This window comes from Pyrus communis, chromosome 13 (assembly GCF_963583255.1).
Source record: "Pyrus communis chromosome 13, drPyrComm1.1, whole genome shotgun sequence".
NCBI classification, from domain to species: domain Eukaryota; kingdom Viridiplantae; phylum Streptophyta; class Magnoliopsida; order Rosales; family Rosaceae; genus Pyrus; species Pyrus communis.
In genome coordinates this window covers 4,621,514-4,641,027 of record NC_084815.1, presented here as the reverse complement: position 1 = coordinate 4,641,027, position 19,514 = coordinate 4,621,514, and the positions used below count along the sequence as shown (strand labels likewise).

General features: G+C 37.8%; 1 protein-coding gene across 1 annotated transcript; it reads left to right on the top strand.

The window, feature by feature from the left end:
- The first annotated feature begins 15,494 nt into the window (after window positions 1-15,494).
- LOC137713071 (delta(12)-fatty-acid desaturase FAD2-like) lies at window positions 15,495-19,289 on the top strand. Its single transcript, XM_068452317.1, has 2 exons — window positions 15,495-15,704; window positions 17,930-19,289. Exon 2 carries the CDS (start codon window positions 17,941-17,943, stop codon window positions 19,087-19,089), a length of 1,149 nt encoding a protein of 382 aa, XP_068308418.1. The 5' UTR covers window positions 15,495-15,704; window positions 17,930-17,940; the 3' UTR covers window positions 19,090-19,289.
- Window positions 19,290-19,514: the final 225 nt, after the last annotated feature.

The window sequence follows — 19,514 nt, the reverse complement described above, 5'->3', positions numbered from 1 at the left end:
GAAGCATCATAAAGAACGGATCTTACTAATGCACAGAGGAAGGTAATTAATGATCAAAAGTTGGAAGATTTGAAGACTAAAACCTACCTGTTTCAAGCCATTGATCGATCAGTTCTGAAGACAAACTTAAAAAAGACAATGGAACGATATTTGGGCTCCCTGAAGTAGAAGTATCAATGCACGACACAAGTCAAGCGTCCACAGTTGCTAGCTTTTCGCAAAGAGTTTGAGGTACTTCACATGAAGGTAGGAGAATTCATGAATCACTACTTTGGACGCACTCTCACCATAGCAAACAAGATGAGAATTCATAGAGAAAAGATAAACGATGTGGTTGTCATTGAGAAAATTCTAGAATCCAGGACTCCAAAATATGATTATGTTGTGTGCTTCATTGAAGAGTCAAACAATATAGACACCATGTCCATGAATGAATAACAAAGCCATTTGTTGGTGCATCAAAAGATGAGCAGGCATGTTATGGATTAATAAGCACTAAAGGTAACTCATGAAGCTTAACCAAGATGTAGAGGTGGGGGTCGCGGTGCTTTCAACGGACAAGGAAGAGGGCATGTTAGATATGGACTTGATCAATTTACCCATGAATGTTATAATTGTCATGAACTGAGTCATTTTCAGTGGGAGTGTGTAAAGAAATGAAATAACCAAAGGTTCAATACGCATACACGAGTAAAAGATGTTGATGACTTATGTGGATGTCAAGAAAGTTAAAAGTGACGAACTAGATTCAGGATGAAACAATCATATGTGTGTCAAGAAGGAGTTCTTTTCTAGATCGATAAAAACTTTTAGAGAATTTGTGAAATTAGGAAACAACTCAAGCTTAGTTGTGCCAGGGAAAAGAAATGTTCGTATGGAAGCAAATGGAATCATGGAGGTGATTCCTAGGGTATTCTATGTACTAGAATTGAAGAACAATTTACTGAGCATTGGGCAGTTGTAAGATAAGGGTCTGGCGGTACTCATGCAACATGTATGCAAACTTTATCATCTTGAGAGGGGTTTAAATAATCATGGAAACTGAAATGTCCTCTAATAGAATGTTCATACTGTTTGCTCAATCATTGACAAATGAGCAAAGATGCCTTACACAGTACGCCCTATGGACGGCTACCCTAGAACCTTAAAGCTGCTACTGAGTGCACTAGGGTAGTTTACGGTTTCTAGAAGATTGTTTACGGCTTACCTTTCAAGTAGTAAGCCGACCTAAACTTATACAACTGCACGTTTCTGTGAAAGGTTAAACAAGTTAGCGTGCATATACGAAGCTTTATCCATTGCCGAAATGTTACGCAATCGATAAGCTTTATTTCTGCCAAAGCGCAGAATGATCTACACTAATTTCTAAAGCGTTGTGATACTTGCTACGTAACCCACGAAGTTGGTTACATAAAGTATGTTATGATGCAGGCCACACAACTTAAAGAATAGAAGAAATCTAAGGTTAACAACTACGTGGTCACGCAAACTCGTCTGCTTATGTAAGTAAGACGTCCAGTTGCCGACCCTATAGCTAACAACTTTACAAAAAGTTCTATACCAACACCAATGACTACATAGGCTAAAGTGGGCATGTCTACTTATAAAAAAGTAGCACACCTACTGTTGGTCTAAAGGTCAAGATTAGGGCATAAACAAAAGAAGCGAAGATAAAGAAAAGCGAAGAAATGAAGTTTATTAAATTTTCTAGCAAAATTGATAAACAATTAGCAAAGGCTGAAGGAGTTTAAGCAAAGAAAAAAAGCAACAAGGAAAACAAAGAAAATCCTAAAGACTGCCTAAAATACTACTCTTCAGTAGCTTAGACATCCCATGGCTACTTGGTTGCCACACCTTCAACAACTGCGACGTTTTCAGCAGCGCCATCATCCGGCACTTCACCCTTGGCTACCCCAACCTGGGTACCAACTTCTCTGACTACTTCACCAATGGAAGCCTTAAAAGTAAAGGCAAGCAAGTCTTCTGGAGAAATATAGAAGCTCTCAAAGTCTTTCTTAGCAAACTCAAAGTCAAACGGCCTATGAAAGAGATGATCTACATAACCTAGCTTGTAGAAATCGGCTTAACTTTAAGCAAGCGAAGCCTTAAGCCCAACCTTCTCACCCATCAGTCGCTTGTTCTCCTTGAGAAGACAAGCATGGATGCACTGTAGTTCCTCCACTTCTTTCTTCAGACTTTCGTTGATCTTCAAAGCACATTGGAGCTCTAATACTTGGGGTTTAAGCCTATCGACGGTCTTCTTGAAGTGGATCACTTGGTTATAAGCAACAATCAACTTTTCATCCTTTGCATAAATAGCAGAACGAAACTCAGAAATGGTGTGCTCAAGATCTTGAATCTAAGGTATGTAACAACTAATCTTGTTCTCTGCACCTTCATACTTAACTTAGATTGCGTCAAGCCTAGTCTTCAAATCAACAATCTCTTGGCGAGTGGTCTCAAGTTGAAGAGAAGTAGGGGCAGAGATATTAAACCCTTTTAAAGCAGCGAGCTTAGATTCCAACCTCTTGATCTTCTTGGTCAAGGAATAGGCTTCAGCTGCCATAGTCTTTGCCACCCCCTTGGCAGCCTTAGTATCCTCTTAGTCAAGGAGCATAGACTTGGCTGCCAGAATCGCCGTTTTCTGCATCATAGAAAGCAGAGTAGTCATTCTATACTCGGTCGTATGCTTCACAAAGGAACTTAGGCAGACAACCCCTTTAACGGCATCAACAAGCTTGGTACACGCGTCTATATCTTCAAGCAGATGTGGTTTCAAAAGCGCATAAATCTCAGCAGTGACACGCCCCAACCTCGATATCCCTAAATATCAGGGTAGGCACGTACTGGCCAACACCTAAGGGTGACAGTGCCATTTTAAAACATGTATACGAATAAAATGTGTAATTAGAAAGATATAAACCGATGCATAATTGTGTTCCGAGCATACAACTAATTAAGAATAATATGAAAGAATGATTATAGGAAGGTACAAACCGAGGAATAAGACCTACACAGAGGAAGCTTGAAGATGCCTAAGCAGAAATGTCCAGACGCCGGGATCGTGTGCCTCAATTCTAACTTATGAGGGGGCGTAAAACAGAAAATGTGAGTGGACCATAATTTATAATTATACTAATAATATGAAAACCATTTTATTTATGAACATAATAACCCCCTGTTTTGAAAACATATATAATACTACATAATAGGTTTTTCTAAAAACCCTAGCATGCCATGAAAAACGTTCGAAAAACCAGTGCGTGTAAAACCATGCTTAGAATGAGTATCCCCGCCCAAAGGTAAATTTGTAAAAATACATCATACCGTACTCTTTAGAGGTATCATAGTCGCCCCAAGGTAATACCTGTCCATCACCCGAAGGTGAAGTTGAATAAAATAACATACATACACACCGACACTAGCCATGGCTAGTGAAGCTGTCCGACACCATTTTGGGCGGTGAAGCTGAGGGTATATCATAAATATCTCACTACTTCTCCACCGTGTCCTATGGCCATAGACATCATACCCGTGGTGTGTGTATGTGCCATATGATAACCCACTAAATAAGCACCAAAAACATTTCTCAAAATCTCATATCAAATCCAGAGCTCAAAATCTCACAATCTCATCTCGTAAATCCAAAATAAATCATACTCATAAATCCGTAATATAAATCATGTTTGAAATCCATAGGAATCCATATACGTAAATCCAATAATTCATATCCATTCGTAAAATGTAATATCGATAAATCATGAATATTTCGTAAACCATAATTATAGAAATCCATAAGCATATTATAAAACACACTTAAATCATGAAATATGAAATGCATGCTAGGATAATATTTATAAAAATGTCTCCCACTGTCATAACTTTAGATTTGATAAGAATGTTTCCTGCTACGTTCACGTGTCCCAAGAAAGGTACGAAGTTTAGGCAAGATCAGCTTTCGAAGAATTTGGTAATAAGTTGGCTTTTGAAGTTTAACAATTGACCTCATGGTCGGAGTAGACAAGAATATTATTGGTGAAACAATCGCTGAGCAATTTCCTGAGGGTCTACATGAATTCCTTCAAGGGAAACAATAAGCTTGAAGAAACTGATTCGATCTACAACTAGCACTGTCTTGATTTTCTCTAACTTAAACTTTGGATGTTTTAAGCGGTTTCCTAACAGATACGTCTCTACCCGCCATTCTAAAGTAACGCATGTCACAGAGGACCAACATCGCATTCAATCCTCAACTAATCCAAACTAGACTTCATTCTACTGAAACTTCTTTATTTCACACCTTTTCTATGTAGAACCGACTCTGCCCGCTATTCTTAGGGAACGCATGACGCAGAGTATCGGTCCGATGTTGAAAGTCATTCATCAATCAATTACATCAACTTGATACACAATCCCGACACAAATTTCTTATTCTTTTTAATAGGATGTGACTATTCACGCAGAATGAAAATTGCATAACCGTGCCGAATGACATCAATTCAAGGAAGCCGTGGCATCCAAACGATATCAAGGCCGACACACTACTATAGTGGGAGAACATCCTAAGTATGCTCTGAACAAACCATGCTCTGATACCAAACTAACGCGCCCCAATCGATATCCCCAAATATTAGGGTAGGCACGTGTTGGCTGACACCCAAGGGTGACGAAACCATTTTAAAACATGCATACGAATAAAATGTGTAATTAGAAAGATATAAATCGATGCAGAATTGTGTTCAGAGCATACAACTAATTAAGAATAATATGAAAGAATGATTATAAGAAGGTACGAACCGAGGAATAAGACCTACGCAGAGGAAGCTCAAAGATGCCTAAGCAGAAATGTCTAGACGCTGGGATCGTGTGCCTCGATTCTAACTCCTGATAGGGCGTAAAACCAAAAAGGTGAGTAGACCATAATTTATAACTATACTAATAATATGAAAACCATTTTATTTATGAACATACTAACCCCCTGTTTTGAAAACATATATAATACTACATAATAGGTTTTTCTGAAAACCCTAGCATGCTATGAAAAATGTTCGTAAAACTAGTGCATGTAAAACCATGCTCATAATAAGTATCACCGCCGAAGGCAAATCCATAAAAATACATCATATTGTACTCTCTAGGGGTATCATAGTTGCCCAAAGGCAATACTTGTCCATCACCCGGAGGTGAAGCTAAATAACCAGTCCATCACCCAAAGGTGAAGCTGAATAAAATAGCATACATACACACTGACACTAGCTGTGGCTAGTGAAGATGTCTGACACCGCTTTGGGCGGTAAAGCTAGGGGTATATCATAAATATCTCACTACTCTTCCACCGTGTCATATGGCCATAGAAATCATACCCGTGGTGTGTGTATGTGCCATATGATAACCCACTAGATAAGCACCAAAAATATTTCTCAAAATCTCATATCAAATCTGAAGCTCAAAATTTCATCTCATAAATCCAAAATAAATCATACTCGTAAATCCGTAATATAAATCATGTTTGAAATCCATAGGAATCTATATATTCAAATCCAATAATTCGTATCCATTCGTAAAACATAATCTCGATAAATCATTAATATTTCGTAAACCATAATTATAGAAATCCATAAACATACTATAAAACACACTTAAATCATGAAATATGAAATGCATGCTAGGCTAATATTTATAAAAACATATACGTTAAGAAGGGGTCTACTCACAAGTTTCCATTGCCCGATAGGCACTCGAACATGGGGAGGATGGTGTCACCTTCTACCGACACACCTAAACACAAATAAAGACCTTTCTAATAAAACTCTATTAATACGATAGAATTTGGGCAAATGGACGGCGAATTCAGATTCGGCACGTTGAAAAACCTAAGGATGGACCTTGGGTTTCTCCCCATGCACCGCCGCACGAGCCGCCACGAGACGATGGCTCGAAAGACCACGCACCGATTCATGTGGCAGTTTCCAATGAACGGAAACCTAATTTTTTTACTAACTCTAAAATTCACCAAATTTTACAAGAATGTAGAGCTCATCAAGGGAAGAACTTTTATACTTGGACTGAAGTCCAATTCGGCAAGGAAGTGGCCTGAAAATCCTTCAAACCGCCAAAAACCCTTGAATTCGGTATTCTTAATTCGACGCCCAAACGAACTCTGACACCGTAACCAATGCATGGGCTTTGTTTATGAGGTTACGAGGAGCCTATTGGTGGTAGTGGTTAATGAAATTGGCTTTAGGAATGGCGGATCACCACCATGGGACCTTCGGTGCCGTCATCGCTACTAATCACAAAACAAGGCCAAATCCCATTATAATGTGTGGAAAATGAAAGATAAAGAGCGTGATGATGTTTGTAGGTGGTGAAGAATCCTAAATCGCTTGAGAAATGCCAAAAATGGCTTCAAAAATGGCTACAGGAATCGATTCAAGACGGGGTTACACTGGTTGAAAACGGGTCAAGATGTGACCTGGGTTGGTTCCCCTCTTTTCTCTCCTCTCCTATTGGTCCACTCTCTTCCCCTCATCCTTTGATTAGTTCACACCCTTTCTTTTCTCTCCTTTCTTTTCCATCACAACCACACACGTGGCTTCACAGATCTTTGCTCCATCAATCTGGAACCTTCCAAATGATGGCCAAATGACCATTATGCCCTCAACTTTGTTTGTTTATAACTTCTTCGTTATAACTCCAAATTATGTTTCGTTTGCACCCCTGCATTCATAGTGACGAGTACTGCTAAAATATGTCAAGAAAACGGATCTTACGTGACACGACAAGGCAGTTAACAAAAGTCAATGTATTTACCTTGAAGGGCACTTTCGTAAATTTTTGGGGACATGTCGTTACAAGCAGCCTCCCTTGAAATAGGCTTGGTGGATTTCTCACAATTGCCCAAGTGAGCAACCTCTTTTTTCGCAGCAGGTGAATCACGTTTTGGCACAAATTTCAGCACTAGGGACATGACAGAACCTCTACGCTGAGCAATTCTATTAGCAATCAAACTAGCTACCTTTGGAACGACATGCGTCACTAGTTCAGATCTAGTAGCCTCATTTTTCTCCCTTTTCGAAGAAGTTAAGTCAATTACAAGCCTGGGGATAGCCGGTAAACCCTCGCGAGTAACGAAAGAAGTCTTTGGTTTTTTCTCAGCTGACACCTCTTGAGCAGGTGGGAAAGGTCTCTTTTTTCCACCTTTATTCATAGCAGGCTCCATTACAGCGATCGGACGAGCCAACGCCTCAGCCTTCATTCGCTTTATCTCCTTTCTCGGGGGCAGCCCGCATTTCTTCCTGCGAAGAAGATTAAGCAACCAAAGCCACTCATGGTACTCAGAATGGATACCTAGGGCAATATGTAGTTTCTTCATATCTGGAAAAGTCTTAGGAGTCGAGCCAAATTCCGAATCTATAATAGTAGAAAAGGACAATCAGTAAATCAGAAAGCAGCTCAGCGAAAGTACAAAGTAGCTTAGAGACTAAGTAGTCTACTTACCGGTGATGAAAACCTTCAGAACACACATCTTATGGGAAGAATCAGGCTCCCACTCACCACTTATATCCAAAGTCTCCTTGGCCTAGTCATAATCTCCTTTGCTCGAATGATCGAATAACCTATGGCGGGATCGTAGCTACCAAACTCCTTCAATGTGGCCTATGTCGAAGAAGTACCAAAATTCGTTCACGGTTAAGTCTAAGTTGAAGAATTAGCTTCGATTGAGGAACCTCACCATCACATGAACTGCATTCGGAGAACATTGAGCGATGGCATACTTCATGGAGCAAAGTACTTATTCAAGCTTCAAACGAACCCCCGACGAAATGGCGTGCCTATATGCCTCAACAAAGTCTTTAAACGAGTCATCAAAGCTAATTTTGAAGTAAGCAGCCTTAAAGTAGCCCACCCCGCCTTAACAATACAACGACGGTACACCATCATCACCCTTATGGCTTGAAGAAGACATGCTTAAAGAAACCTTACAAAGACGTGAAGGAAATTTGTTAGATGGCTGGCAAAAGAAAAAAAATGGCATGCCAGGCCCCACGGCCCAAGACTGCAGGAACTTAGCAAGCAGCGCTAGGCCTCACGGGTTGGACCTTATATCTCATCTCGGCTTAAGTTAGCAATAAGGGGGCAGGTGCCCTAGCGCGTCTCTTAGCCCATTCAAACAGGCCAAGCCCAGCAACTCTCGGCCTTTCTCTCTCTCTCTCTCTCTCTCTCTCTCTCCTATCAACACACGGGCCTGAGCCCAACAAAAAAAAGGCCCTAGCCTCCTCGACCCAGTCTACCAGCCTGGCCCGTGCCAGGTTTAGCCCAGCGCCCATCAGATCGACCCAAGCCGAGCCGCACCTGGCCCAGCCAACCATCGTCGCGCCAAGTAGCCCCATGATAGCAACCATGCCATGGCTCCCTAACCAATTTTTGACACATTCTCGACCCACGTCTAGCTAAATTTCAAGCCTCGAGGCTCCCAAAATTTAAGAAGATAAGGAAAAATCAACTTTTTCTTACCTTGGTACGGCGTGAAGACGAAGAAAGTAATGAAAGACGGTCTTTTGCACATGCAAGTATAAAAGATTGCTACAGGAAGGGGAACGAATATCCTCTAGCTTTCTCTCTCTTGTAGGGTAGAATAAATAGCTCTCTGAAGTTGATTTAATAATCTACTTCAGGTATACTTTAGAAGTAATTTATTTCCCTTTCCTAGAAGGTTTTAATTTCGAATTAAAGAGGGAATCAACATCAAAATAGAAAGCAATCCTATGTTTCCTAAAACAAGAGAAGATCTTTACACCTACTGCCCTTTCCTTCGAGCAGCCCAACAGGTGTGGGGGCATTTGTGGAGCAAAAAATAATCAAAAAAATTATGGAGACGACACATGGATTTTTGGATTAAAATGACAAAATTACCCTTGAGGCACACTGGGATTCCTACGCACATACAACAGACAACAACAACCCAATCAAGGTCAAAGGTGATCAAAATGGTATTCTTTTAAAACCTTCTTATCACTCCTCGTCAAATCCTCACCCACAAGGTAACTCCAAATTATTCTTTTCAAATTGGGATTAATTACCAAATTGATTGCAAGATATTATTTGACATAATATCTTGCAATTCGGGTCAAAGTTCTACCATAGTGGCCGGTCCCTATTTCTCCAAATAGGGTTGGCCACACCCCTATATATAGCCCCACATTTCTCCAAAAACCTAAGTTCATTCTCCTCCTAAAATTCTCTAAACATTTTCTCTCAAATTCTAACTTTGGCATTGGAGACTCTTCAACCAAATCCCCCCCTCTCCCCCCCCCCCCCAAAAAAAAAATCATCGTGGGTGCGTGAGGCTCTTGGCCTTGATCTTAGGTGTTAATTGTTTTGCAGGTACATTTTCATCCAAGAAGAAGAAGGCGGAAATTTGCATCCGCAGATATGGCACCTCTAATTCATATGCTTCTGTTGTTATAATAGTATTTGTAGACCCATTATTTTAAAAATCAATTAATCTAGGACCCACACAATAAAATAATTACAAAAATTAATTGACAGCACCTTTTCTCATATGTCAAAATTGGTAGAAAAAAAAAAATCTTATGTCAATTGACTTAAGATTAACATATTGCTTGGAATGTCTTCCGACCTTCAAATTTTGATTAGGTGACATTCCACTTAAGATCCTTTGGAGGCGCTCTAAGACCATCTTCAATGGAGATGTAAAAAATTGTCAAATGTAAATTTGAAGGCTCATGTGGCAATGTCAAATTTTATTTTTCTCCAACTCATATGTTTTTCTTAGTCAATAAATATTTGTAGGATCCATTTTCAAACTAATTTTCATGATTTATGATTGGTGCATTACTAGGACCCACACAACAAAATATTTTTAAAATAAGTCAAAATTGGCAGCACACAATCTCTATGTCAATCCACATAGGATTGACATATCGGTTGAAGTTTCTATATGCCTTCAAATTTTATTACATGATATTTCACTTAGGATTTGACATCTCTATTAGAGATGCTCTAACAATCTACATTGTTATACGACTATAAAGACGGTTTATGGCTACTTGTGTTAGAAAACTACTTACAAATGAAGAAAAATATCATATAAATCTAATTAGCATATTGAATTACAAGCTAAAATAGGATCAACTTCTAGACATAAATCAAATTGGTACTCGGTTATAAAGATTTGAAGGGCACAATATGTTATATATATAAGAAATAAAAGTAGATTTCTTCACTTATAAGTGAGAAGTCTTAGGGCTTGACTAACATGAATGATGATAACAAATAATATTTGTATTAAGTTAGATACCTAGTTATAGATGACTTGTTAATGACTTAATCTAATCTCTCACTTTATCATAGAATACCTTATCCCTTTAGATCATATTAAAAAGATTCATTGCTTTCAGACGAGGATTCTCTCTGGATCCTCTTTGTGGGGATCCGGGGATCAATCAATCATGTCCATTCATTGTACATCGTACGGTCAGTTTTTGTTAAGTACTATTTATATTCAATTTTGAATAAAAAATTCAAAATAATTTATAACCGCATGATGTACGATAAACGAACATGATTGGTTGATCGATCATCCGGATCCCAATTATTGAGCGTGACCAGTCTTCGAGAAGAGTTCCAAAAGCCTTGTGAAGGTGCTGAAACATGCATCTCATAGTGAAACTTAACCATATAATGTACCGAATAACTAAAATGTATCTAGACATATTTTATCACATTTTTTTTGCTAGGAAATTAATAAAACTTATTACGAAAAAAAAAAACTCCGAAAACATCCGGTCTAGGAAGCATCCTATCCCATAATTCAAATGTTGTCATATTGTGACCAATGGATGTAATAGCATCCGCTAGGAAGTTGATTTCTCTATAAACATGCTGCCACTGAATAGACTCAAATGAGGTCGCCAACTATTTGATATCCACACTACATTTGTATTTGATAAATGCAAGACCAACTTGTATTGGAGGGCTCTATCTCTATTAGATTAGGTGGAACAAATGTGGTATAAAAAAATGTGATAAATGTACGTTAAAATGACTTGATACAGCTAGATTCACTATAATACTATTGTGGCTAATGTTAGGGGGCGTTTTGATATAGATGCCTCAATTTTGAAATTTTTAGATTAGACATCCATAGCTTTTAGACTTTTGATCAAGCATTCTTAATCTAATTTTTAATAACAAAAATTACATATATTTGGTTTACCAATCAAATGACAAATTAATATCACCTAAATCCTAAAATCTAGGAGATGTATTATACCATAATTCATTTCAAACAACACTTTTCATTACTCAAATAGAAGATTTCATCAAAATTCTAAAAATACAACTAACATCCTATTACCTATAACATACCAATTATGGACATAATATATGAATGCAAATATGTATTAAACATAACGTACCATAATTGGTACATTATACAATCTTAATTTTGGTATGTATTAGTATTTTGGTACATTAGAGATTACTCAGTTTGGTACGTTATGTAATTCTTGTTTTAGTATGTACCAAGCTACTGGTACGGTGTATTAACCTAACTTTGGTACTTACAAGCTAATGGTACGTTATGACCCTTTAAAAAAGATAAATTTTCATTTTAAAACTTTGAACTAAAAATTTGATATAATAAATTCATAACAGTTAATTATTGGGATAATGACTCAATTAAAATTTATCAAACTTATTTTCTTCCACGAATTTAGGGATTTTAGATCTGATTAGTTTCAATATAAAAAACTCTTATTTTCATTTTTTTTTATTTTCTTAAAATTTACTTAAAATGATAGGTTGGAAATTAGAAAATGACATGGGTAAAGATGGAAGCATCTTAATCAAAATTCAAAGCGTTTTAATAAAGATTTGAAAACCCACAAATGTTTAATTAACAAGATGTAGAACTGGGGCACTTTTATCTAATTAATCCAACAAGAGATGCCAAATTTTGATAGTACCTCATTCAACAACGCTCTAGTTTTGTGTCATTTGAGATCAAATTGAACTATATTGTGGCTAATGTTTCTGGAGATGCCAAATTTTGTACCATGTTTAACTATAGATTTTTCATTTTTCAATTGTGTACAATACCTCAGCCAAATCGCTCGTCAAATTGCTCTACGTCGTAGGTAAGCAAAGTACAACTTAAAATAGTGAATTTCCTCCTCCTTTTGAAAGCTGTGCGCATGTATGGGTGTAAGTAAAAGTCTGTGGGCTCGTTCGGTACATGAGATTGGATTAAAAGAGAAGAGTTTTCTTCGTGTTAAGGAGATTCTGAATTTCTAATTGATTACATCATATTTGACCGTGCATGCCTTAGTTTCCATGAGAAGAACTCACAAGCAAGTAATATGTCATATCAAATGCATGCCATTACGCAAAAACATATGTTTTACAAGTTTAATACGAAACAATAAGGCGAAGTAAGATTTATGTACTTTCACATGCAGGTAGACATAAAACTCACGTAAGTTGGACACTGTATAAATAATATTAAGAAAGTGTTATTCACACACTTATTTTTATCTCTCATTCTTGTTATTTTTTACCATTTTTTTCATCGTTTTATTCAATCAAGAAACTTTTACCTCAAAAACTTGTAAAGTTCATCTTCACGAAGGGGATTATTGTGGTCAGCTCAGCAAGCACAGCTGGCTACGAGTAGCCCTCAAGCGAGCTACATTAAGTCCGAAAGGTTTTTCGTGAAGCACAATGGGCTTTCTATCTCTTTATATTTTTCTCTAAATTCAATAATTATTAGTGTACAGCCTTACACGAGTGGTGGCTTAGGGCATGTGCAATAGGTGTATATACCAACTAGTTTTGTAGCAAAAAAATTTCGTCTTTGAGAAAATTTCTAGGTTTTGCATATAAATAAGAGAATTATGGCCTTCATATGCAAAAGAAGAATCACTAGTTTACTCTATTGACTTTGCTCTAAATTATGTTTTTATTTATTTATTTTATATTTTTTTGTTAATCTGAACTACAACTCACAACAAATAATACTCGACTTAGATCTATTATTAATACAACTATAGACATATAAATTAGCTTTGTAGCATGAGGTTTTATACAAGGACCATTTATTATCTTCCCAAAAAAATCCCTAAAATCTCAAAGTCAGCCGTTCCTTACACTGTTGATGATGAAAACAATACCGCAAGACTACACATTAAATATACAGTAAGATACAATCGCACAAATTGAGAAAATCGAAATATAGGGTACGATGTAACACGACTCATAAGAAACAAATTTTATTGTGGAAAGAGAAAAAAAATCAGAAACAACAAACTAGAGAAAAAGAAAACATAAGACTTTAAGCCCGGCTAATTAATACAAAACTTAAGATTTTGACAAGACAACTGACGGACATTTTCGCGGTGATGTTAATGAAGAATGGGATGGCATACCTAAAGTGATAAAACTGTTCTTGATGTAGAGTTGGCTAACGCGTGAAATTAATAAATTTGATAACTTGAAAATTGTTGAAAAGTCTTATGGGCAATGAATGTCCCTAGTTTCATTAGTAGAATTCTTCAGCATGGGCAGAAGTTTTCAATGCCCATGCAAAGTGAAAGTGGAAAATGAATTGTATTGTCAGATGACGCGTTATAAGTTTCAACATGCAGTTAATGCATCAGTTTGGAGTTGCTCTATAAATAGAGCACTCCATATGTTTTCATGTTACGAAAATATAAGAAGAAAGAAAACTAGAGAAAAATATCAGTAACATCATCTATTCCTCTGCCTTTTATTTGTTATCTGCCTGTGCTATAATTTTAGTGTGACATTTTACATCTACCTTGCACCTACCATTAAAAGGTTATCTCTCAAACTTTGACTTTTTTTATAACAAAAATGATTATTTTAGCGTGATATCTTGTTTTGATTTTTTGTTATTTTTCTTCTTTTTGGTTGCTCCAGACACGTTGAAAAATAGTATTTTCTGCTTGCAGAATATGGTTTCTAGTGCTCTCATACATTTCGTGAATGAATGCAATTAGCTGACAAATTGGCCAATGGGCTTCTCTCATCTTCACTTGTTGGTATGCCACTCCTCCTATAGAGATTCTTCATTTTTTGCATTCAAATTTCTTGGGCATGTCAACCTAAATATTTGTCTCCTCTTCTTGATGTGTGATTTTCTTTTTTTCCTAATTTTTTTTTAACTTTTAGGTTTTTAGAGGGGTTTAGACTTATGTCGACCCCCTTTTTTTTTTTTTTTTTTTTTGTATTTTCTTTTCGGAGAGAAATAAAGTCTATGTCTCCCCTTCCCTTTTGTTTCAAGAGAGGTAAGGTGTATGTCTCTCCCACCCCTTTTTTCCTTGTATTTTGTTTTTCTTGCTCTGTTGAGGGTAATGTTTATATCCTCTTGACTAGATGTAACTTTTTTTTTAATATCAATAAATTTCTCTCGTATCATTGAAGTGTCCAAAAAATAAAAATTAGGTGTATAAAGAATCATTTTTTAAGTCACTTAGTACTACGATATAATGATATTTCTCTTCACTGGTAAGTAAGAGGTATTAGTTTGATTTTTTTCAAAGATGAATTTGAACCATATTATTGCTAATCCATTGAGAGACTTAACTCACTCCCTCACTCTCTCGCCCCCCAACCACTTTTTAATAAATACCCAACATATACACGTGTATAATTGTTAATGGATATGAGTTACCTACCTGCCATACGGCCCATACCGGTTGCCCATATCTTCACATAGTCCATCTTTACAGAAAATATGAATTAGAGTAAAACAGCTTACCTTAAACTGTTATAAATATCATCTAATTGTGATTGTATAAATCTTATATATATTAAGTATCTAAATTCTTCATTATTCTAGTAATTCTTTCTCTATAAGATTGTACTCACGTAGATAAATTAATCCTTCCTCTTGATTTACTATAAACAAAGGCACCGACATAAGTAGAATCACAACAATTCAAAAGCATCCTACAACTTCTACATTCCTCCCATACTCTCTTTTTACCCTCAAATAAAATAGGTCACAACATAAACAGAGTTTACCCGAGACGACGCGGTTATTGAATTCTTCTTTTCAAATGTAGGTGTTAAATGCTGGTAAATGGTACGCGACCACGTTTTTTTTTTCTTTCTAAATTATGATTTCGGTCCAAAACGACGTTCAAATTTCCGCTTTGTTTTCAGGAACTTCAAAGGGGGGAATTATTGTGATTACAATAGTTCACCATCCCCACAATGATCCCGCCCACACGAGATTCGTCAGAATTTTTATTTTATTTTATTTCTCGGTGAACATATTCCCTAGATATTTCTCACCTTGCATAGGTGGGTACGTCCCATCATCACAACCGTTCACAGTTCTTTGGACAACTCGCTTACCCGTCGCAATCAACGGTCAAGATTACATTCGCGAAACCAGTTAATTTAACAGAAAGGATCCAATCATAAGGGCGCACGTAGGAAAGTCGAACCCGAAACCAGTGGTTCCGATGCCGAGATTGGCGGGGCCCACGGATTCAGAGGAAGGAGGGAAGCCCTTGAGCTTTAAATAGTGGTGTCCTCAGGGCTCGTGAACACTTCAAAAGGGCCGGAGATTTCTGATCCAACACAGGCCGTCGAGCCCAGTAGAGACAGAGAGAGAGGGAGGTGAAAGAAAGAGGAGCTTCTCGTTTCAGGTACTTTCTCTCTTCTTTTTCTCCGATACATTTTGCTTCCGGTTTAAATTTCTCAGATTTTTTTTTACATGCATTTCGCGTTTTGTGATCGAATGTGATTGGAAATCTGCATGTTTGAGCTTCCTTTTCTGCTCCAATGGCGTAATCTGGGTTAGATCTAGCCGTTAATGGGGGAAATTTGTTTACTGTTTTTTTCTCTCGCGATTCTGGTATCGACGGCTTGGATTTTGAGCTTGACTAAGATAATGCAACTAATACTTTTGTTTAAAGAATATTAATTTTCATTGATTTTTTTTTATTTTCTCTAATTTTGAAGTCCAATCTGAGCATCCGTGCCAAACAGACTGGCTCTTTGTCGTGTTGTTTGGCGGCCACATGATCCTCGCTTTTGTCGTTATCTCAATTTTTTTTAATTTTCAATGCATAAATATAAAATATCTGATTTTTTAATTGTTAATTAATTTTCTGATAAAAAAATAATTATTTGTTCATCCGGATTCGGTTTTTGGTGCTCTGTGGTCGGTGTCTTTCATTCTCTCTTCGATACCACGCGTTCCACAGCCGATTTCTAAACCCTTCCGTCTTCATTTCGTCTTGAAACGCGGCGTTTGACATGGTTTGTTGCAACTGAGTGCCGGCATGTATGCACATTTTCTGATAAAAATTTTTTTGTATTTTTTGGCTTTTGCTTTTGGGTAGTTTTCCATTCGGAAGAAAGGAAAAACCCAACGAGAAATTCGATTTAATGTAACAGTTTTTGAACAAAATTCGGAAAACGATATTATTTTAGCAATTAAAATTGGTTGGCAACAAAAAAGATCTGGGCACTTTTGGCAATTGACAAGTTGGTATTGTTTGGCAGAATGGTGAATAATTTGTCAAAATCAAAGCCTATTCGTAAGGCCAAACATGCTTAGAAAGTGGATTTTGTGGTTAATTATTGTTTAATCAACCGTGTCTAAAGGTCGGCCACGACTTTGGGGAGCTAAACCATACTTTTGCCGCATATTTCATGTACTTAATTTTGTAGAAAGATGCAAGTGACCATTTACTACCGTGTTAGAAACGTTTTAAATTCTTGCATGATGACGTGAGTTCAAACTTGATGCGTGGTTAATCTAACAAAATTTATCGTTTGACAAAAAAAAAAAAAAAAAAAAAACACTTTGTACAAAGATTTTTACCTTGAAATTGATTTTTACACTCCCCTTTGTGTTTATTAATTTCTTTTGATTTGTTTAATTTATTTATATGTTTATTAATTTCTTTTGATCTGTTTAATTTAACCGTTAAATATGCACAAGAATGTGTGGAGGGAATAGATGGGTTTATGAATTTTTTTTTTTTTTAAATTTAAAGTAATATTAATTTATATATGTGTGTGTGCATTTCACGTGATGGGCCACTCTGAATTCCTTGTCTACTGTAAAATTGAGTGGGTCTGAGAAGTCTGCCGAGTGTTTTGTGCGTTGCAACTTGCTTGCGGGTTGTGTTTGTTTATGCGCATGTAGGGTTGCTTTCAGCCGCACCACCAGCTTTGGTGCTTATGATTTTGATTAATTAAAAATGTGGGTCCTAATCACCTTCAAACTAATAAAACAATGTAACAATATAGTCAAATTTTCCCTTTTATTAACAGTGCTTTGTAGGGCATCTTTTCGAAATTGATTCCTTGTTGCGATGATGTTTAAGGAGGAAGAAATATGCGTTTTCGTGTGGTATGTACCTGAAAAGGGATGAAGTATCGTTTTGGTTTATTTGTATGCTCCTCTTGATTTGCTAGTCAAATTGCTAATTACGACTTAATCAAGTAGTTTATGCCCACTTAAACAAGGGATCATTGTATCAACTTGTTGGTATTTCCGTCTCCGTCTTTGCGAATAATGGACAATATATTTACTAAATTATGGATGGAAAACCCTTTGTCCGTAGGCTTCCACTGGTTAATGGAAGCGGCACTAACTTGTGTCAAATTTTGTTTGGGGTTGTAATTGCTCCTATAGCTGTATATATTGGATTTTTTTGGATGTCCCTCTGGCCTGTCAACGTTTGTTTTGGTCCGTTTACTTTTGCGTTCTAAATTTGAGTGGTTGTCGTGTTGGGCTTCAAATATCTTGATTTGTTGGTCTTATTTTTTCATGTAACTTTTGTGGTGTCATGGTTTTATAAGGAGGAATATGTGAAATTACATTATCCTCAACTGTTTCCCTCTTTGATCTTTGCAGATATCAGAATAATGGGTGCCGGTGGAAATATGACTGCCCCCCGTGCGCGTAAAATTGCTGAAGCTGACACCGTCAAGCGAGTTCCGTACGCTAAGCCTCCGTTCAGCCTCGGGGAGGTCAAGAAAGCCATCCCACCTCATTGTTTTCAGCGCTCTGTCATCCGCTCCTTCTCCTATGTCTTTTACGACCTCGCCATTGTTTCTATCATTTACTACATTGCTTCCACCTACATCCAGAACCTCTCTCAACCTCTCTCCTTCTTGGCGTGGCCTATTTATTTTTATGTTCAGGGCTGTGTTTGCACCGGTGTTTGGGTCATAGCACACGAGTGCGGTCACCATGCTTTCAGTGATTACCAGTGGCTGGATGACACTGTTGGTCTGATCCTCCACTCTTGCCTTCTTGTCCCATACTTCTCATGGAAGTATAGCCATCGCCGCCACCATTCCAACACAGGTTCCCTTGAGCGGGATGAAGTCTTTGTCCCCAAGCAAAAGTCTGCAATAGGTTGGTGGGCAAAATATCTCAACAACCCACCAGGCAGATTCCTCACTCTCGCCGTCCAACTCACTCTAGGCTGGCCTCTGTATCTCGCATTCAATGTTTCCGGAAGGCCCTACAAGGGATTTGCTTGCCACTTTCATCCATATGGCCCAATCTTCTCTGATCGCGAACGATTGCAGATATTTGTGTCTGATATTGGTGTCCTTGCTGTCTTCTATGGGCTTTACCATCTTGCTGTTGCAAAGGGACTTGCTTGGGTTATATGCTTCTACGGAGGTCCTCTAATGGTAGTGAACGGATATTTGGTGTTGATCACATACTTGCAGCACACTCACCCCGCATTGCCACACTATGATTCCTCCGAATGGGACTGGTTCAGGGGAGCTTTGGCCACCGTTGACAGAGACTACGGAATCCTGAACAAGGTTTTCCACAACATCACGGACACTCACGTTGCTCACCATTTATTCTCAACCATGCCGCACTATCACGCAATGGAGGCGACCAAGGCGATCAAGCCGATCTTGGGCGAGTACTATCAGTTCGACGGGACTCCGGTTCACAAGGCAATGTTTAGGGAGGTGAAGGAGTGTATCTACGTTGAGCCCGACGAGGGTGACGAGAAAGGTGTCTTCTGGTACAATAGTAAGCTGTGAAGTGCTGGCGAGTACTATCAGTTCGCCGGGACTCCGGTTCACAAGGCAATGTTCAGGGAGGTGAAGGAGTGTAGCTACGTTGAGCCCGACGAGGGTGACGAGAAAGGTGTCTTCTGGTACAATAATAAGCTGTGAAGTGCTTATGTTGAAGGTGTCTACAAGAATAATCTTATATCAATATAAGTGCTTTTTCAATAATTTTTGCTTCTCTAATTATCGTTGAAGTTAAAACACAAGAGGATGCTATCTGTTATGTGCTTTTCTTTTAAGCATAATGCGTGCAAAGTGCTTAATCTAAAAACCAAATCCAAAACGAACCTGCCTTGCCTAATCTAAAGTAAATTTAGGCCGCCCCAGAAGGATGGCTTTTCTCGTTAGCCGAAAGCGTGCAAAGTGCTTAATCTAAAAGCCTAAGCCGAAGCCAA